Genomic DNA, 21,765 nt, shown 5'->3' on the forward strand with positions numbered 1-21,765 from the left:
GCGGGGGAATTGAAGCTGTCTTGATGATGAGGTTTTACATGTCGAAGTGAGTGGATGAAAATACGATTACAAGCAGGGTTTCGTGGAGCGGGTCGGTTCCATTCGACGGGTGGGTCCGATCTCTGGGGGCGCATTCATCATATCGCGGAGCGTTAACGGTCATTGATACCTTTATGACTTACAACAATCATCTGTTGACATCAAATCTCTTGAATCAGAAGCTGGACAAGAATTGCAACAGATAACCTCACAAACCATACATCTCTCTTTTCAGCTGCTACAAATAAAGCATGGCAACGCAAAATGACCTCCAAGAGCTTATACGCCTGCTCACGGCGCGTAAAGTGTCCATGATGGCAGCCATGGGCCACGTAAAAGCTCTGCAGTCAAAGAATCTCCGAAGGTAGAATTGATAAAACCATCTTATAACATTATACTAACGTGTATACTACAGTATCGCTCAAATCGCTGATGCCCCTTTGGCTACAGTCGAGGAAGCCCTCGGTGATGATGCCAAGATAGCAAAGAGTCTTCACACAGCGTGCAAGAATCACGAGAAGAAGAACGGTACTAAGCGCGCAGCTGAAGATGGCGTCAACACTACTGCGGAGGCGAAGAAGCCGAAACTTGAGGCCCATCGACGTGATTTGGACTATAGCGCTATGTCTGGAGATGATCTCGAAGCAGCTCTAGAGTTACCCTTGGAAGAGGACGAGGCAATCATTCAAAGCACTACCGTTGTTACTAATAGGGCGCCCTTACTCTTAGCTTTTGCTGTTGAAATATTACGATTTACTATGCCAGAACAGCCTCTGAGCAGCCGGTTGAGTCTCGCGCAGGCTGTCGTGAGTGCCAACTCGCGAACCAAAGCTATAAGTATAGGCGTCGAGAAGGCTCCTCCTGGTGGACAAGAAAAAGCCCCTGAGGGACAGCCAAAGATTTCGATTATGAACCGTCCAGTTCCGGTTCTCAAACGAGGCGGGTATACCTGGTCAGGCTCTTCTCAGGTTACATCATCCAACGCTTCAACAGCAACCCTTCAGAGCAGTCCACCAAACCCAAAAGGCTGGACCGCAAGTCGGAAGTTATCTTCGAGGGGCTCTACATTCATAGCCCATGCTATACCCATAACTTCGCCTTCCACACGTGGTGCAGTTATCAAGTCTCTGATGGTTGAGAAGCCAGAGCTGGAGACTGCAACGCACAACGCCTGGGCTATTCGAACCAGCTTCGGAAACTCACCCCTTAAACAAGAAGCCTCTTTTGACGATGGAGAGTCGGGATGTGGAAACTTCTTGCTCCAACAACTGCGCGATCTCGACATCAGCAATACGCTCGTCGTGCTTACAAGATGGTACGGCGGTGTCATGCTTGGCCCCGATCGCTGGCGCCTGATGAGGGAGTGCCTCAACGACGCTCTATCATCTCAGAAGCGCACATCTAGCCTCAATGGGGAACCTGTCTGGGCTCTCGATCCAGAAGACAAGAATTCCTCAATGTCAACTGTCGGCATGCCGATCCATCGACCAGAAGGTGCACGGAACTACATTCTACGAGCCTTTGCGCCAGTTGAGGATAGCGGAAAGAAGACGGTCACCGCTGCCAACGAAGAGAAACATGAAAATCTGGGACGTGTTCTTGGTGCGTTGCGCTTACTGTTTGGGAGCTGGGCTGGTACTCTGGGCCGCGATGAGCTGGATAAGCGAGCATGGACTTGGTATATCAACCTTCGGCCTGATGTTCAAGCTGGACCTGCGGGATGGGGTGCAAAGGGAACGTTGAATTTAGGAAAGGTATTGGACTTGAGGAGGAAGGAAGGTACATAATGCATGTATTACACGAGCTCTGGCTGAGAACGACAAAACTACTAATTCACATCCGCCATGATTTTACCTTGAAAATCCAGTTAACATGTTCGCCCTCACCGATGCAATGATTCACGATTTTGAACTTATAAACGTGATTAGGTGCACGAGAAAAGGGTGGATGGCAATATAACTTTCGGGTTGCTCCAGAGACACGGCAGATTTCACGTATAGGCAGCATATCGGATATGGCTAATTAGGCAGGTGACTTTTCAGATCTCGTATCTAGATATAGACACAGCAGGCTGAACAACGTGTAAAAATTGCAGGGGTATTCGTTTACGCCGAGTTCAATGATTCGAGTCTTGTTTTAGATTGTCCAATGCTGTTGTAGTCGCACCAAATGGGAGACTGACCAGTCGGCAGCAGAAAGTTGTCCTCCCAAGTCTTAGGGTACAAAGTTCCGTAGGTATTCTAAGAACTATGGTCTAAATAGCATAAATGACATGCGAATTTCGTCTATTATGCTTCCAGCGGTCAAGTTTCCTGATACCATGAGGACTGGGTGTCGTCTAGCAAGATGCCTATTTGTTCCAAGAATATATACACCATCACTTATGACCCATAACCCACATATCATGTGGTTTACTCAACATGATGATGAGCCTGTCTTCGTGTCAGAAGTTGCTGTCCAGTCACCTATCGTGCTGGCATGTGCTGAGCCCAACCTGTCTATTATTCCTCCCAATCGTACTCATATCAGTGGTCATGCGCACATACTTGGAACGTTTCCGGCTTTTATAGTTCATGTATGAGCATAAACTTCCAGAGTTTATCGAACAATCGTTGCGCCTGCATGTCTTTGGCTAAGCAACACGGATAGAATACGCCAACTCATAAACTTTCAGCAAACCAGCCTCTCTGGAAATTTTTCTTATCGCCAGAGAAAGACTATCTTATATCCATCCCATCACTATATCATTGAACCATTTTATGAGCAAGTATCAGTGGAGAAATGCTTGGTATTCCTCATAGAATATGCGTATAGGTCTCAAACTGACCTCTACCCCTATCAATTCGTTCTAGGCGCAGTGGCAGAGTGGTCTAATGCGATAGACTAGAAATCTATTCTCTTCGGAGGCGTCTGTTCGAATCAGGCCTGCGTCGAATTGATCTTTTTGCAGTGAGGGTGTTTTGTTTTCTAAACAGTCAAGTCAGTTGGTTGACCTGTCTTGGTTTTTGCTGTTATTGAGTCAACGTTGGTTGGTTTCATTGCGTTGATAGATGTTGCAGTGTTGCTGGGTGGATAAATGCATGTCTTGAACAATATTGACTTTGAATGAGATAGACCAATATGAGTCAACCCGGGCTGTCTCGTACAATAAACGACCTGATGACATGTTGAAATTCCGGACGAATAACCATGTTTCTCTCGAAAACAAGAAACTGTATAAGTCAACCTGATTTATGGTCATCCTTTGAATTGTCCCGAGACAAAGAAACGCGACTCAGACGCGTACAGTAGTGTAGCAAGGTTGGAGCGACTCACCGTCTCCCCGAGACCTAAATAAGAAAGATGCCCGTAGGTTTAATTGAGCTTTGGATTATTCTCACCAATGGTTGAGTAGAAGTCCATTGTAAGCAGGAACAGAGGCGCTTTGGATGAAATGAGTTTAAGCCTGTTGCCTGCTAACACATCCATATGATCGCCGGGGGGTTCTGAATATTAATTGCTGTTAGTGATGTATTACAGGTAGGACCACGCCAACAACCTATGGAGGTACCAAGGTCAGTAACCAAGCAAACAAAAGAGGTATGCAGTCTGCCTACCTAGTCTAAAATTAAACACTCATCCATACCGCTACCTGGTAATATTCATTCATCTCAAGTCACGAATTCTCGTTCGCCAGGAACAGCGGCAGAGAGACACCACAATCTGTTGCAACGCCCGCCACAAAGTTAATGCACAGACAACGAGATTCTCGTCTCGTATAACACGAAGCTTTTCAAAGATTCCGTGCATTAACTCGCGTCTTTCTTTGTTCTTTTATTTTCTATCTGTTGACTAACTTGAGCCTGTTCGTACTTGAAATTGGACCCTTTTTCTTTCTTCTGCCTTTCCCCCCGCCTTCCCGTATTCATCATCTTCCTCCTCCCCCACCATCGGCAGAACGAGACCTCTTTTTCTTTGGTCACCGACCGACTAGCAAAGATAGTCTCAACTCGCAGACATTTTTCTTTGGCTGCCCGAGCAACTCGAGTCTGATTCTTTCTTGTCGTTTCACGATTAACGATCGCATAATACGAAACAAGGCAAAGACAAGAAGACAAGACAAGACAGGGCGAGATACCCACTGCGCAATCTCGATAATAAGACGGGACTTGCATCACCGCAACTTAAACCCCGAGAAGCTCTCCCTACAGCTTCAGCTCCCACCATCCACGCCGCCGACGCAGCTGTCTCTCGCTTAATTCTTCTTAAAAGACGGCTCGCACGTTTCACCCTTTCTTCAACACAATCATCGATTTGCGATACCTTGTTCGCATACACAGCGCCGACCATGGAGAATTACCAGAAGCTGGAAAAGATTGGTGAAGGTACGTGTGCTCTTCATTGCCAAGCTTCACCCTGAAAGCTTCCGCAGATCACCAACTTTCTTTTTACTGCAGGACCATAATTCTGACATGTTCCAGGCACCTACGGTGTCGTGTACAAGGCTCGAGACCTCGCCAATGGCGGTCGGATTGTCGCCCTAAAGAAGATTCGCCTTGAAGCTGAAGATGAAGGCGTCCCAAGTACCGCCATTCGCGAAATTTCTCTCCTCAAGGAAATGCGAGACCCCAACATTGTCCGTCTGTTCAATATTGTTCACTCAGATGGTCACAAACTGTATCTCGTTTTTGAGTTCCTCGACCTCGATCTCAAGAAGTACATGGAGTCTCTTCCAGTAAGCGATGGCGGTCGAGGCAAGGCCTTGCCCGATGGTGCATCGCCGCACTTGCAACATCTTGGCCTCGGCGACATGGTCGTTCGCAAGTTCATGTACCAGCTTTGTGATGGTGTCAAGTACTGCCATTCCCGCCGGGTCCTCCACCGTGATCTCAAGCCACAGAACCTTCTGATCGACAAGGAGGGTAACCTCAAACTCGCCGATTTCGGTCTTGCTCGCGCTTTTGGCGTGCCTCTGCGCACATACACTCATGAAGTTGTCACTCTTTGGTATCGATCCCCTGAAATTCTACTGGGAGGCCGTCAATACTCGACTGGCGTGGACATGTGGTCTGTTGGCTGCATCTTTGCCGAGATGTGCACACGCAAGCCTCTTTTCCCCGGTGACTCTGAGATTGATGAAATCTTCAAGATCTTCCGGTAAGTGATTTGACTACGCCATGGCTAGGATTCCGGTAACTGATAATTCTCCAGCACTCTCGGTACACCCTCTGAAGACATCTGGCCAGGTGTCACATCTTACCCAGACTTCAAGGCGTCCTTCCCCAAGTGGCAGCGTGACTACAGTAACTCTCTGTGCAGCACTCTTGATGACCACGGTCTAGAATTGCTTGAGATGATGTTGGTGTATGACCCAGCAAACCGTATCTCGGCCAAGGGAGCTTTCAACCACCCCTATTTTGAGCCGTACCTGGCACAGAAGCAGGCATCTGCTCAGACGAATGGCTATTATCACTAGATGGGATACGCAGCTCCATACCAGATGATGCAGATGCAGATGCAGATGCACTAAACTTTACTCCGCCGACAGGAAGACTGACGGGTGGAAATAGTATTCTTGCTTTGAGGATACCTTTGGCTTTTCGACCAAAGCCAATGGGACATGCGGACGTGGCAACGGTCGTACTGGGGTTTCCAATCGACCCTGAGCAGTCGGCTGCCTCTTGGCTTAAACTGTAGTTCGGTTCTTGCTTGACTCGACCATGCATTGCCGGAAGATCTATCAGTACTTGGACCAGGCATTTGACCAACATAATTGGCTTGTTGTGTTGTGTGGTCAAAAGCTATTAGGCCTGGTCAACTAATGGAGGTGGTGTGGATTCGTTATGGCAGAACAGGGATAGAATCAACAAGCAATTGCTTGTCTTTTAGGCGTTTGGAAGGCAGACAGATAGAGGACTTGAGATCAAGTTCTTACGAAGGGCGGCAGATCTTTTATTCGTATGGTTTTGATTTTGAATGTGCTTTGTAAATCATAGTACTTAGCTCAGCGTGCGGTTTGATATCCGGGGCGTAGCAAAGCATGACAATTGATGACATTATGATACGTTTGGCAAAGGTTACCGAGTTCAATACTTCCTACTCGTTTTGTGCTCTTCGGATTTATTCCATAAGATCAACTGCATGTGGGGTTGATCAGGAATATTGGTGGCCCCCCATCGGTCGTACGGCGACAATGCAATGGAGGTGTGCAACTGTTGAAGCGATGGACGGCCAGATCCTACAACCCAGCATCATCACTCAGCCTCTCGGATGGAATTTGGTATCTTTACCGAGAAACCGGGACGAACCAGGCCGGGGATCAGGACTGGCCACTTGTGTCGACCACAAAGCATTGTGCGTCTCGCCCCCGCGACCAACAACAACAACAAACTGTTGGTCTGGATCATCTTGGCAAGACTGCACTGCCACGAAGGAGACACCACGGACAGAAGAAATCCCACAGGCGTTTATAGACATGGAGAATATAGGCGCTGATAGCTAATATAGATGGACCAGGTCGCGCGGCTCCATCTAAAGAGCCGCCGATACTGCAACACGAATCTATTCTAGTAACAATCTTGTTATCTTCCGATCTGGTGAGCCCCATGTCGTGTCTAGCTTGATAGCCGCCTGACAATAATAGCAAGCTTGGGTTGGTCTTGAAACGCGGCGCTTAGAGGAGGATTGTAAGCGCCTTCAATTAAAGTGCAGGGTAGGAGTCGTGGTATTTCGTTTCAGCTTGACAGAAGGTGTATTGATTAATTTTGAAACGTCTAATGCGAACAGAGGCTGTGCTGTCATTTTGCTTTTGTCTTCATGCTTTACTGGTTTCTGAATCGTGTTGACTCATTGGCGTTGCATGAAGATTGGGAGGCATCCAAGAGGACGACAAGAAGCAGATGTAACCTTGATTACGGCTCTTGTAACAGAGGCCTGTAAACTTTACTCAGATAGACATCGCGAAAACCGTTGAGAAGCCTCTTGGGCCAAGTATGTCATTATGCATCAAGCTTAAAGCGCCCCCTACAATGCTGAGTTATCATGCAATGATATGTTCAGGCGATCGTGAGCGGCAGTGCACAGCTCGACTGGGGGTTTCACAGCGGGAAGCGCCAATCCCGCGGCTTGAACCGAGGTCTGGACAAAATGTGGAGACTTTTAGCAGAGGCAGCCCGGGGACTCTTTGTGGGGATCGCCCGGACCGACCGATCGACCGGAGCGGAACAAGAAAAGAATCGGACGTGACCACGGAGGATTCCCTTATTTGCTCAAAGAGTAAAGCATGGATAATTGTTTTGTCGTTGTATTGACGGTTGGTTAGAGTAGGTTCGGTAGTGGAAATACGAGATGGAATTGGGGGTAGTCCACTTTACACGAACACTCAAACTGTACTGGTTGATAGTGGATAACACGACTCTGCTTATGCATTGAATATCTACACCGCAATATAGCAACAAGGAGTCATTCGCTGCAGCCCGATCACGGATTCATTAGTTTACGATTCTTAGTTGACTTATTCCCCGCATAGCAGGTAGGTAGTTGGATGTTGGGCATGAGGCATGAGGCTAGGACCAACCCAACCACGCGGACACGTTAGCTACAGCTCAAGGTCATGAGATGGTCCACTCTTGACATTCATTGCAGCCACCGCTACTGGGAGAGACCTTGGAATAAGGCATGAAAGACTGAAGATCAAGTGATGACCACGACAGTCCTGCTTCTGTCTTGTTTTGTTTTGCTCTACAACTATAAGGTTTCATTCGAGATGATTTATCTCTTGTCGTGTCTTGCTGTGCTGTAGACTACCCATTGGACCTGGACCGGGTTTGGGGTCAAATTTAGTGGATACACGAGTTGTGCGCATGAGTGTGAGTGGAGGACATGTCACGCTCTAGCCTGCCAACTCTTCGTGTTGATAAAACCAACTACTACTGTATGTACCTCCCTGCCTACGACACCCTAGAACTTGAGGATCTAGACAGAACCAGGTGGACTCAAACCGCGAATAGCTGCATATCCCGAAACCAGCCATATTGGAACCGTTTGACTGACTGCAGCCCTCCGAAAGCGGTCGATCCAGTACGTGTCGGCGTCGCCACCAATGTGAGCCCACATGCCATACCTCTTCCGGTGCCTGTGCCACACTTGCTTTGCGTAGAAAAGGACGTACATGCATCAGCCACATCTCGAAAAGCAAAGCAAAAACTTCCTTTTTGCAGGGGGAAAGCGAGTCAGAGCCACGCGTTGGGTGGGAGGGCTCTTGACATGCAGGCGTCAGGGATACACATGCGGGGCTGGCCAATCACAAGATCAGATAGGGGGGGAAATCGGACGGATCTTGGAGGGCGTGTAACGCCATGGCTTCGTGCAGGTGCGCGCTACTGGCTTAGACCGGCTCAGGGGTCGGTGGCCAGGGGTTAAGGATCAGGGGCTAAGGACCTTCAGCACGAGAGTTCAGTCGATTTGAGAGTTGGCTAACGATTGACTATCGTGACAAGATGGATGGATGAATGATTCTGTGTGTGCTGTTAGTGGCCGTCCTTGATTCATGCTATGCAATACTCCCAATCAAAGATGCCTGCAACAGTCGGTGAAAGCAGAGTTTTTCCAAAACAGTACAAAGGTGACCAGAAAAGTCATGTTGAGCAATGTAATGATATTGACATGTCACTTGGCACAAAGATACAGCTACAACCTCAATCAGACCACTTGCTGTAACAGATCTCGCGATATTAGACTCAGATGATCACTACGTGCTCGATCGTGGATACCCTCATTGCGAATAGAACACAAGACAAAAAATGCATCATCACAATGCTAACTCTTCTCGGCCCGTTAAGAATTGATGGCCAAGTCGAGATTTGTCATTATAATGCACTGACATTGGACTGTAGGGCTGCTCTGATTGAAGATCCCAGTCGAGTTTGAGCTGGAAATCGTGAATGAGGATCTACTGGACAGGAGCAGGGGGGGAGGGGGCGTGATTTATTAGCGCAATAGCCTACCTGTCTGGTATGCAGATGGCAGCCATTTGATTGACTCTTTTGTTTAATCGACGTTTTTGTATACGAAAGATAGGTTATAAGGTTTCGTACCTATTGATCTTGACCGGTTGCCCTGAACAAGGCTATCGATTGGGTTTTTGGTTCTGGTTACTCCTTTATCCAGGGCAGAGTTTCTCGAGAGTTTATCAGTTTGCTTGGTCTCTCTCCCTCGCGTTTGAGGGGAGAAAAATTGGTGGTGATGCCCACCCTTTTACATGCGCATTCCTTAAAAGGGCTGCTCCCGAGCGAAGCTAGTGGCGTCTGCCGACACACTTACAGCGTGCGCGGTGCAGGGGGTTTATCTTTTAGTGTATTCGTCGTGAGTGATTGATGGGTTAATGGGGCAGCAAAGAGAAGAAGGACGGAAGGACTATTTGTATGGACTGAGACATGATGGCAGCATGATTGATGTTTGATCTTCACGGATAATCACCGTCGGGGCAAGGGATGAAACGGTTCAGTTCAGTGGATGGCTGATAGCGTCAGGTGAAGGAGGTCGGTGATTGATCTACAGTTGTCTGCCTGTCTTTGTATGTACTTGACCACCATCAGTAACTGTAAGGGATGAATGTGCATCTCGTTAATGGTGATGGCTGCTTTAATTTTTTATTAGTTACCCCGCAGTCAATATTGAAGACAGTAGAGGCTCGGAATGTATATGCAGGCATGTACAAGAAGAGTCTATAGCGGACTGGCCGCTGCGGATTGATGGATCCCTATGCCAAGACGCTGTTTATCAAGCATTGCCCATGTTTGTACGGATACAGGTTTGGCCGTTTGTATAGCATCATTTTCTCTCGAGTCCTTCGGCAAACTTATATGTCATTCGTGGCTGATGATCCGAACGCCATCGGCCTCTAAATGAAGCCATCGCCAAGGGAGGGAACGCCAGGTACAGGGCCGGACCGGCAAAAGTAGATCCGATCAGTAAGAAAAAAAGCAACGGTTGTGACGAGATGTCAACAGGAATGTGACTCGGTGGTCAACGACATACTGCCAAGATAGGCATTGTTGCTAGTTGGTAGGTACTTTAGTCAGTACGGATACTGACTGACTCTGGACTTGAACCTGAACCTGAACCCAAGGGCTCGGTTCTGTAGCAAGGCGCCATGGCTAAAAGTTAATTGGGATACGATATCATCAAGAGATAGAAAACAATCCAAAAATGGTCTGACGATTGATGGTTTACTAAACACACAGACCAGGCCCCAGATACGACGTGGACGCATTGGGCAGTCGTTAGATCACGATGCTCACCCAATGTACTGGGATCTACTGGTGATGTAGGCCTCCATTAATAATAAAAATGCGTTGGCGTTTGTGTTTGTGTTTCCGCTGACTTCGCTTCCTCAGAACCATGTAACTACGCATGTCGCAGGCCAGCTCGCCTTGGCGGTCTCGGATTTCGTTGCTTTTGCCGTTTCCACGAATGTGAATGTCAAAAGCGTTTGTTCGTGCATTTTTTCGTTTGGCTGACAGCCTGACAATGTTTGATGGTGGGTAACCATTTGTTTCGTTTTGTAAGAAACTTTTGGTTGATATTGAATTTCACCTAATGCAGGGTCTGTGAGGTTATTCGTATGAGCTTAGCCAGGAGAGGACAGTAGAACAGCCACAATTTTACAGGCCGCCAGGTACAGTTCACAGTTGACATGTGGTGGGTGTAGGTGAAACGTTTTGTGCCATTCGAGCGAGATGAAAGTGTCAAAACAGTCAATCGATAAAATCAAAGTGTCTTTTTTACTCTGTACGACTGCTCCACGAGACGGGACGAGAGAGCCGAGACTGAAACGACGGTCACGCAAGATTAGTATACAGAGACAGCCGCCACTGAGAGGCCTGAGAGAGCGGCCCGTAGTCGTTGTCGATATTAGTTTGGTGAATAGAAATTGATATTTATGCTCAAGGGTAGTTTGTAATATTGATGAGCGGTTAATAAGATGATCTGTAACCGTAACTCTTGGAAGAGGGGTTTTTACCATGTAATACCAAAGAAGAAGGAAAAGGTCCCTGTAGATCTTTTCATATCACACATTGTGGTACGCGTTCAAAAAGAATGGAGAGAGAGAGAGAGAAAAAGGATGCAGGGACTGTTGATCCTGTTACTTAACTTTGCCTCCCCCTCAGTTGGTGTTTAGTGGACTTTATTAGTGGCGGGCAGCCCCAGTTTTGCTTCAGACAGGCTGGTTTCATGTCAAACGAGTCGACAGCCAATCGTCAAGCTTGCAACCGCCCAGAGAACTGTTTCGTGTGTTTGATGTTATAGCGCAACCCAATCAATAGCCCTGTCAGTATTTTCCCGAGCGTTTAAAGAGATGCATGATATGTGCGTCCGACTGGTTGAAGCAATTGCATTCGAGTTTCTAAATACGCTGACAGGTAGACCTGGCCCTTGTTCTATGCAGCTTGGTTGGTGGTTGAGGGTTGAAGGAAGGGCTTATGAGCTTATTATTAGCCATCTATTCGTAGCTGGCGCAAAAGAGATTCAATGATCCATTTTCTGCCATGAGTTGTATGGATCTGCAGCCAATGAATTTGATCGTCTCTGATCTTCTGCTGCAATGTCGCCTACCACGTAGTAAGAACAAGGAAACCTCGATATCAAACCATAGTCCTAGGAGCAGAGTATTAAGGCCCTCATCACTGCCGTTTCATCTTGTGACCTTTTTTTATTCCATCTACATCATCTTCATCCCATCTCGACTCCACCACCCTTCTCCTCCTCCTCACCTTTCCTTTGGAATTCATTTGTCGATCTTATTGTTTTTTTTTTCTTTCTTTCTTTCTTGTTTGCCACGTTTCGACATTCCCGCATACCTCTGGCAGGTACAGATAGACAGACAGCACCACATCACATCATACCATCCCTTGGCCGACAATTAATTGAGTACTATTGTACCGATACACAAAAAAGAGGATCTTGACGATTCCCCATCACTACCACTAATAACCTCCCCGCGCTATCGGTTCTTCATCTCCAGGTGCAGGTCCACCAACCACCAAAAAAAGCAACTTCACCCTTCAATACTCTGGCGAGGAGCAAGACTCTCTCCCTTTGTATGCAATCTTAAAATTCCAGTTGAAGCCAACCCTCACGATTAATCAAGAATCAATATTCCTTCCCTTTTTCAGTCAAGCCGGTCTTGATACAAAAGTTGGATTATATAACTCTTGCAATCACCAGCATCATTCACTTGGATCATCATTAATCAATCCGGTCAACCAAGACGTCACCTACGATCCACACATTTCAAATCATTTCTCATCATTCACTTTCACCACCATTCCGGTTGTCAGGTCCTGCTCCAACGCCTCCCCCACAACCTTCAACTTAGATCGCGTTCTCGCCTCAAAATCTTAAGCCACGAGCAAAGAGAGTAGAACAAAGTCTAAATCGCTTCAGCTTTATTTCCGCTCCGCTCCATTTCGCTTCCCACAAAAACTGTTCTCGGAAAGGTCTCAATTCGCTCAACGCCGTACAATCCAGGGCCTCGATCGCCTTATCCCGTACCCGGCAAAGCAAACAAGCAGCTGCACTTAACCGATCGGCTCTACTGAATCTGGACTTTTCAAAGACGAAGTGTCTGGTATTTTAATTAATATCAGAATCAACATCTCGGAAGACTAGGCTATCCTGCAAACAAAGAAAGCAAAAAAGAAAGGACAATACGAGCACAATCTCGTTGTTTCGGTAAACTGAGACAAACCAAACGGACGCAGCACAGCAACAAGACACTTTTTTAATATTTGCTACGCCGCATCTGCAACGCAACGCAACGCAACGCAACGCGAAGCAACACTAAAAAAATTGTCACTGTTCTGTTCTCTTCTTCCCCTTACGCGGACAAATTGAACAAGCCACAGACCGCTCTCGCTTTGCCACCCAATCTTGGTTCCAAGTTTAAGGAAAAAACTGTCAAGTTTTGCCCTGTGGCATCTGCCTTTCTTTGGTTAGATACAGTACCTGCTGGAATCCATCTTAGCTGAAGGCATCCAACCAAAACATTTATCCTCCGGCCAGACCGCTCATCGCTCAGCTGCCGTCAATTCTCCAACAACTCTTGCCCGCGGACTCTTCCTCTGCAGATATCCATCCTGACCTGCTAGTCTCGAGGCATCTCCGTTCCCTTGCAAAAGCAAAGGCAAAGGCAAAGGCCCAGTAAGTGACCCCTCCCTCTCTAAGCCCACTACCCCTACCCCTTACCCCTGCACGCACCCGACCCGAAAGCGATGGAGCTGCCAGCCAGCCAAGCCCAGCCCGCTTGTGGCACTGGAGACTCACTGAAAGTGAACCCCTGTCCACCTCAACCTCAGCGAGCGACGCGGCGCTCAGCCTCTTCAAGACACGCCCCTCCACCCCCAAAAACGTCACTTTAGCTTGGTTACTTACGAAGCCAGTTCAGATTTAGTTCAGTCTAGCTAGGGTCCCGTCCCAACCTTTAGGTTCTCATCCACTATACCTCACATGAGCCATTCTGTCTCTTGATTGATATATCAAGCCTTACGTCGCCTTCCTTCACCCCTGGCTGGTTTCTTATTCCAGTCACATTCGCTCAGGATATTAATCACCTGCTTCTGCTTTGCATTTGCTTTCGCATCAAAAGGTTCAAGGCCTACCAATCCTTTTTTGGCCACACATCTTTCACTCTGTACCTGTACCTGAACCTTCTCACCCCACCCTGACTTACACACACCTCGTTTATATACTCTCATATCCTCCACCTCTCTCAATCTTCTCACCCACATACACATTCACAATGGCTTCCACATCATCACTACGATACCTCACCATGGAGGAGCTCAACAAGAACGCCTTGGAACAGTTTGTCTATCAGCCTGTGGGCCGCGATATGATCGCCTACCTCGCCCAAGCTGCTCACAACGTCATCGCCTGCGACTCGACTTTGATGCCTCCCGCTCCCGCCGATCCTCGTCACAACATCCCAACTCCTCCCAGGAGCCCCGAGCCCCGAACTGTCCGATCCGAAGACGGAGCTCTACCTACTCTTGAGGAGTTCATCACTCAGCTCGTCGTCTCCTCCAACGTCCAGGTCCCTACTCTCATGTCTACACTAGTCTACCTTGGCCGCCTCAAGTCCAAGCTCCAGCCTATGGCTCGCGGTCTGCGATGTACTGCCCACCGCATCTTCCTCGCTGCTCTCATCCTCTCAGCCAAGTACCTTAACGACAGCTCACCCAAGAACAAGCACTGGGCCAACTACAGCCACATCACCACTGAGTGCTACAACTTTGGCTTCAGCCGCACAGAGGTCAACCTTATGGAGAAGCAGCTCCTCTTCCTTCTCGAGTGGGATCTCCGAATTACTGAGCAGGACCTTTACCGGGATCTCGACGACTTCCTTGAGCCTCTTCGCCACAAGATTGCCGAGCGACATGCCCGCAAGATTCGACACCGCGAGGAGAAGCGACGACAGAAGGAGCTCCATGCCGCCTCCGCCCGATACCCCAGCCCTGCTTCTTCCCGTGGCCACTCCCGCTCTCGAGGATCAACACCCGAGCACGCACGAAACCTCTCTGGACCTGTCACTCCTCCCGGTCTCAGCTACAGCAGCTCGTCTAGCTCTTACGCCTCATCTGTCTCTTCTGGCCGCGCTTACTCACAGGCTACTACTCCTCTGGAGACTTCCGAGGTCGAGCCTTACTACTACTACGAGTCGCAACAGGGCAGCCTCTACGACTCACCTGTGCAGATCGTCCCCGATGTTGACTACCCCAAGGTGCATATGAGTGGACGCATGCTTCCTTACGAGATCACTGCCGATGAGTACCAACAGTACCAGCACTACCAAGATGCCTCGTCCAAGAAGCAGCAGCAATCACAACAGCAGCGCTCAAGACGTGGCATGTGGGGCCGTCTTCTCGGTGGTGGTGTCGCTGTGCGATAAAAATACCCAACCACAATCGGGCAGTGCGCGCACGCACTTGATACCTGATGCATAGTCTTGGAGTTTACACGGACCAACGTTTGGCATCAATTCACTTTGCACATTTTTTCGTATCGTAAAAAGAAAGCTTGGCAAGGCGTCGGTCGGGTTTGCTTTTTCTCTACATCTGCTTTTCAAAGAAAGCCAGGTCCACAATGGGATGGTCAATTGCCACCCATCATTATTCCCTTTGTTCTATTATCACTATTGTCGAATTTGCTTGGGTCTTCAAAGTTTTTCAACAGAAAGACCGGCGTTCTTCGGGTTTTGCATGAAAGACAGGAGCCTCCCCGGGGTTAAGGGGGGGCGTGTGCATTACAATTGCTGTTACGGGTAAAGGTGGTGTACGGGATGGTTTGGGTTGGATCACGCACTATCAATGTTGTTTGACGGCCTCTACAACGTATCACTTTTACGTTCCATGGATTGGGAAAGGATATAGGATGAAACGGCAAAGGAGTACACTGCCTCGATTGCAGGAGTTTTTTTTATTTTTAATTGGGAACTTTTTGGGTACAAAGTTTATTCAGGCGGTGCATACTACAACAACAAGATCAGACAGATAAGATACATTTACACTATTCAATACAAATCGGGCGATATGCCGCGATCTACCCCAAGAATGCCTTTTTTAGCTTTGTGAATTTTACAACTATATTCTTCCAACTAACATGGTAAGATCAAGGATCAAGTCCTGGTAAATCTTACTTTTGCGTATAAAAATAAGCCTTCTTCACTGCCCGAGTACGTTGCAGGGTTGTTCCCAGGCCAATTGCCATTTTTGGTATGCTGATTCGAGTCCACAGCCAATCATATCGCGAAGGAATAACTAAACTACAAACAACTGAATCCTTTCATTGTCGGTTTCCGTAGAGTCCGACCTCCGTAGGTGTAAGCAGAAAAGAATTAATCGGAGACATTGTTCATATGCCGGATCAAGAATAATGATGAAATAACACATATCTTCAATGAGTCAAAAGAAAAAAAAAACTTGTTGTCAGGCGGGGCAAGCAGGTGTATGATAAGACCACATACAACGTAGACAGTTGCGTATGCGGGTGGCGGATTGGCGAATGCAAATACGGGGATTTGAGCTTGTTTTATGGAGTTTACCATAAGAATGTTTACTTGATACGAGGTCAGTGAGCGCATGAGCAGCGTCATGTTTCATTCTTGATTGAAACGTGTTTTATTAAACCTATATTTACTAGTCATGTCAAGATGTATTTTTAGGTTTTTCTTTTTCTTTCTTTCATATGTAGAATATCGTCATAATCCTACAGTCAGTCTTGATTAATTAAACCCTATTTTTACGGATATAACGCAAACAATTAATGCGGGGGAAGAGATGGCTGTGAATAGTCATGTCATTGCGGATCCTTCGGAGAGACGAAGAGCGAAACAAGAAACGAGACGCGACCGTTGGAGGAGCGAAATGGTGTGCATATGGGTTTCTAGTCCAACTCTGCAGCCTCTTTTTTCGTGCCGTCGGGGCCGAAAGGCGGAATCATCGGAGGACAAGTTCTAGAAATGGTGTTTGCGAGAATCCATCTATTGGTTATTTGATAGATCGACATCATGGCATATGCGTGTGAGATGCCTGAGAGTAAGCCATGTATACGTAACAGTAACAGTGTAGCATTGTGGTATTATCTAAACAGACCCTGAAATCCCACCCCGGCTTACAACAAATTTGGGGCTTAGCCAAGCCATCACTATCTAAACGAAGGCATAATACGCCGCTCATTCTTTTTTACTCCTCGCCGACTTCGATATCGCGGTGCCGAAACCCGACAACAGGAATCCGACACCGTAGGCTCAAGCTACTCAATACCACGCTTATGCTTGACAGAGCCATCGCAAGAGCCGCCCACACGGGATCCAACTTGACATGTTCTCCGCCGGAAGTTACCACGGGATAGAAACACCCAGCCGCAACAGGCACAGCCAGCATATTGTACACAAGGGCCCAAGCAAAGTTGGTGCGAATGCGACGAAACACGACGCGGCTGAGATCCAGGAGCGTGACGACAGCTGTCAGCTGCGATGTTGCGAGGACAAAGGCTGCGCTACTAATGGCCACGTCGCTTCCCGTTCCTATGGCGATGCCTACATCGGCAGTGGTGAGCGCGGGGGAGTCATTGATTCCGTCGCCGATCATGGCGACAGTTGCGCGTTTGGAGGTCGACCCGCTTGCGTGGAGAGAGGCTTGTAGTGATGAGATTTTGGCTGCCTTGTCCGAAGGGAGAACCTCTGCTAGGACATTAGACGATGGAATGCCTACGCGCTGCGCCACCGCGCGGGCTGTCGTAATGTTGTCACCAGACAGCATCCAAACTTGTATACCTCGTGAGATCAATGCTTTGATCACGGGTGCGGCTTCGCGGCGGATGGGATCTGAGATGGAAAGTGCCGCTACCAATGCCCAGGCTTCAGCCGTTGATGGCTTCGTAGCGACCAAAGCGACAGACTTAGCCTCAGATTTCCAGGTGTCGAGAAGTGAACAAACGTGAGACGAGATGGTGACTGAAAAGTCTCGCATAAGCAATTCGTTGCCAATGACTATGTCAGCTTGGCTATCGACACCCTTGAATGAGGCTTTCATGCCTCTCCCAGCCAACTCCTCAAGGTTAGTAATGTCACCAGCCGGGACATCACCGCAGAATGAAACAATCGCCTTGGCTATAGGATGGCTGCTGCTCTCCTCAACAGCTTTGAGCGTGGATAGAAGCGCCTGGCGCTCCTCCTCATCAGCAGATGGAGTGTCCGGAAAGATGACGGATTCGGTAACCTGCGGCTCCCCTCCCTCAGTGAGAGTACCCGTCTTATCAAACACGACGCAATCAATGTTGCTCGCCTTCTCAAACGCCTCACCACCACCTTTGGCAAGAATACCGTGCTTAGCCGCGATACCGCCTCCGACAAAGATGGCCGTGGGCGCTGCGAGAGCAAGGCCACAAGGACATGCGACAACGAAAACAGCAATAGCAAACTGGAGAGCAAAGACAACCGAGCCACCAGAAGAAGTTGCTTCGTGATCTGGGATACCTCCAGAAAAGCCAACCACCATCCAGACAATCCAGGTGAGAACAGCAATGAGCGTAATGACAGGCACGAAATATGTAGTCAACAGGTCCGCAATTTGTTCGATAGGGGCTCGTTTTGTCTGTCCCTCTCGAACGACCTGAACGATTTGGTCGAGCATCGATTTTCCAGAGGTACCAGTGACACGCATAACAATCGCAGCTGCTTTGTTGATAGTTCCAGCAAAAACCTTTTCTCCTTCCACGTTCTTGATAGGACGTGACTCGCCAGTGAGACTCGACTCGTCAAAGTTAGTTTCTCCGCTGACGACAATACCATCAGCAGCTGGAGAAGCACCGTGAGGCACGCGAATCAGATCCCCAGAGTCGAGTTGATCGACAGGAACAGTACTAGTTACTTGGTTCCCAGAATTATCCTTCTCTAGAAGTAGAGCTGTTGTTGGCCGAAGTTTGCCCAGCATCTCAATCGCATCGCCGGTTTTGGACTTGCTGTATGCTTCGATGAGCCTGCCTGCGAGCAGAAACACCGTCAAAAAGACAACGGAGTCAAAGTACATCTCGGCTCCAGATCCATGATGACTGCGGCTAGATGCAGCCGCGGCAATCATCTGTGCGACCGATGATATGTAGGCGATGCTGGTTCCCAACGAAACAAGCATATTCATGCTACCAAATCGGTAGAAACGTTGCATAACGGGCATGCGGCTTCCCGAACGCCACATTGTTTGCACTTCTTTGATTGCTCTGATATGAAACACATCAGCGGCAAAGAAGTAGACTGGAGTAGCAAGGATAAAAAGTGCAATATCGAGGCGGCTTAGCCCGGAGACCCAAGGTTTCATAAGGTACATCTTTCCATGATTTGAGTCGGGGAGTAAGCTCATGTACACTATTCCGAGAACAAAGGTAGGTACAGCAAATATGAGTGTAAGGATCTCGCGGTACAACAACGCTCTTTGGTGTTTGGCCCTGATAACTCGAGATCGCTCCTCGAGTGTTGGAGGGTGATAGATAGAAGCTTTGAGTGACTCATCAGCTGCTTCGATGGCACGCAAGATTTGTCTGATGGTAAAAGTAGGAGCATTGGGGGTATATCGAATTTTCAAAATGGGATTCCGAACGGTTGGTTCTTGTAGGATTTGAAGCCGGTCCGGGGCAAGGCTCTTGAGTGTTGTGACGATTCGTGGTGGGCATCTCGAGCAGAATATACCGTCAACGCGGACCTCGACCTCACGCTCATCGACTGATGCTTTGGTGTCTTGCAAGTTGACGACCTTGTCGATTGCAGCTTCGTACCCTAGATCTTCGATGGCATCTACGATCTCTTGAGCCCGGTCTCCATCGGTATATTCAATTGCTGCACTGTTTGATACGAGATTGATAGAAATTTTCGTGACCCAGGGGTATTTCTCGATCTCTTGTGTGATTGTATTGACACAAACAGCACAAGTCATGCCGCCGATAGAGAGTGTCACTCTAGACGACGGAGCGGGAGCTGTATCAGTGACAACACTTTGTAAAGGAAAAGGTGCAGAGCCGCGTCTCGTAGGAGTCTCAGATACGCTTGAAGAGATTCTCACCAGCTGTCGCTTATCATCTGATGGGAAAGACTGCTGCGTATATCTCTCGAGTCTGCATGCCTCACAGTTCTCGATGTGAGCTTCACGAGCCCTCTCGAGTGCAAGCTGTGAAACCTGTGGACGCCAGAACTGAAAGAATGAATCTAGCCAGCCATCGGAGTGTTCTGCAACGCGGCTACTTTCACCATCTACTTGTGAGATGTGGTGGAGATCATTTGCAGAGTTTGCAGTAGTGTTGACGCCGCATACATCAAAGCCGGCTTCCTGAAGGACTCTTTGCATGCTGCCAACAGAGGCGAAGGAACTATCTTTGTGCTCGATTGTGACGACAGAAGTGACGAGATTAGGAGAAACCCATAGTACGCAGTTGCCGAATGTATCGTGTAATAGGGAGCGGATCAGGGTAACGCAAGTCGGGCAGTGGAGGTTGCCCAAAAGAAAAGAAGTCGTGACAACAGGTGACAGGGACGACATTTTTGTGGTGTTTGTCATGGTTTATAATATGTGCTGTGTTGCGTTTGTGAAAGGTATTGGGGGTTTGTATATAATGTGTTTAGTGAATAGAGTTGTCGCAAGCAAGGCAACTGTGACAGGAAAATACGAGAGAGAGTTTGGTATCAGAAAAAGACGGGGGGAAATTATATTTAATCTTGGTGAATAAGGATGAGAAGTTCTGTTTGTCTCGAGAGGCTTCCAGAGCTGGTATTTAATATCAAGCGGTCGTGATCAGAAACCGCACAAATGTCGCAAAAGATGACTCCATCGTCATGATTGCTTTGTCACTAATTTGGTGCACGGTCAGTGATGCCTATACTCAATAAACTTTGTCTGATTTAGCATTTCAAGACCAACGAGAGTCTTTGTATGTAGTGTATAATGTATAAAAGTGATGATAAGGACAAAATGCTTCTAATTGTGAGAAATTCCAATAATTGTCTTCGAAAGAAGGTCGAGTGCTGCTCCTTCTCTTCGTCTCCATTCTCGGTGAGAGCAAAGTGAGGCAAATGACACTAATCCGAATATGGGAAGGTCTGGATGCGCGGTTTGTGCTGCCAATCACTAACCGCTGCGTTAATTGTGCGTCGCGCTTCAACTTTAAAATGTGATTAAATTGATTAGTTAAACAGAAAGGAAAAGAATATGGAGGATGAACAGGAACTGAGTGCTTGAATACATATCGAGTAGCTATGATAACAGAGAAGTAGGTCCTGTAACTCACTACTACCAAAGCCAAGATGCGGTCGTCTCGAAGGTAATACATAGTAGAAAAGCTGATCTCCAAATCATAGGCTTTAGGTTGTAAAAACAAACAAGCAAAGAGTCTGGTCTAAAAGCATAAACTCAGTTACTAGTTTTGCCTCTTATGCTTGCACCAGTAAACCTTTCTGATACCGGCCATGACTCCCGAGAATACGAGTTGGAACCCTCTGATTTGCATCTTGAAGTGTAAACATATGCAAACTTATATGACGAGAAAAACGCAGGCTGCATAGTAGGTAGGTAGTCTGTCAGTCGAAAACAGCGGGAAGCAAACTATCTGTATTTTAGCCAAGACTTTTTGGTGAATCTATTAGCAACGTAGTTGACGAAAAAATGGCCCGACTCCTAAAACACCCTTTCTTTATCAGTAGTATTTTTGCTTGATAAAAGGCGCATGGATCCGTCTCCATCAGTCGATGGATCTTCCGACATTTGCATCCCCCTTCTTCTTTCTCTTCGTGCGTGGCCAAAGCTTGATCTATATATGTCCTTGGACGGCTTAACGGATGTCAACGGAAACAGTATTGAATGCCGAGAGCCCCCATACTGGATATTTCTTATGGGTACCAGTATTAGAGCCTGCCACAGGCACCACAGCTACTGACTACCCCCCTTTTCGTATCTAGACGTTGCACTCCAGGGACATATACATACTAGGTAGATAGGGACCTAGGTATGTATGCAAATTTACTTGAGGAAAGCAAGCAGCAGCTACCATCCTGCCATCGCAACCGAATTGAATAACACTGTAAGCGAGAAATGCCTGTTACTCCACGTGTCCAAGCTTTCATCGACTCCAGGAAATTGCGGAGAAGTTCATGACAATCAACATTTCATTACGTACAGTCTCACTTCACCATATTAGAAGAAGCAA

The 21,765-nt window shown here is 47.7% G+C and overlaps 4 protein-coding genes across 4 annotated transcripts; 3 read left to right on the forward strand and 1 right to left on the reverse strand.

Moving 5' to 3' along the window:
- Window positions 1–290: 290 nt before the first annotated feature.
- FSST1_009467 (YigZ family protein) lies at window positions 291–1,826 on the forward strand (the record flags this gene model as incomplete). The annotated part of the gene is made up of 2 exons (XM_083226443.1): window positions 291–403; window positions 455–1,826. The coding sequence occupies 2 exons, from the start codon at window positions 291–293 to the stop codon at window positions 1,824–1,826; spliced, it is 1,485 nt and encodes a 494-aa protein (XP_083085428.1).
- A 2,540-nt stretch (window positions 1,827–4,366) lies between these two features.
- Window positions 4,367–5,494, forward strand: FSST1_009468 (kinase-like domain-containing protein; the record flags this gene model as incomplete). The annotated part of the gene is made up of 3 exons (XM_083226444.1): window positions 4,367–4,403; window positions 4,500–5,175; window positions 5,230–5,494. The coding sequence occupies 3 exons, from the start codon at window positions 4,367–4,369 to the stop codon at window positions 5,492–5,494; spliced, it is 978 nt and encodes a 325-aa protein (XP_083085429.1).
- An 8,325-nt stretch (window positions 5,495–13,819) lies between these two features.
- On the forward strand, window positions 13,820–14,968 carry FSST1_009469 (cyclin family protein; the record flags this gene model as incomplete). Its single annotated transcript, XM_083226445.1, has 1 exon — window positions 13,820–14,968. The coding sequence occupies one exon, from the start codon at window positions 13,820–13,822 to the stop codon at window positions 14,966–14,968; it is 1,149 nt and encodes a 382-aa protein (XP_083085430.1).
- Window positions 14,969–16,760: 1,792 nt separating this feature from the next.
- FSST1_009470 (E1-E2 ATPase-domain-containing protein) lies at window positions 16,761–20,123 on the reverse strand (the record flags this gene model as incomplete). Its single annotated transcript, XM_083226447.1, has 1 exon — window positions 16,761–20,123. One exon carries the CDS (start codon window positions 20,121–20,123, stop codon window positions 16,761–16,763), a length of 3,363 nt encoding a protein of 1,120 aa, XP_083085431.1.
- Window positions 20,124–21,765: the final 1,642 nt, after the last annotated feature.

The sequence above is a fragment of the Fusarium sambucinum genome, chromosome II (assembly GCF_050947815.1).
Source record: "Fusarium sambucinum isolate potato_lamoka chromosome II, whole genome shotgun sequence".
Taxonomy (NCBI): Eukaryota; Fungi; Ascomycota; class Sordariomycetes; order Hypocreales; family Nectriaceae; genus Fusarium; species Fusarium sambucinum.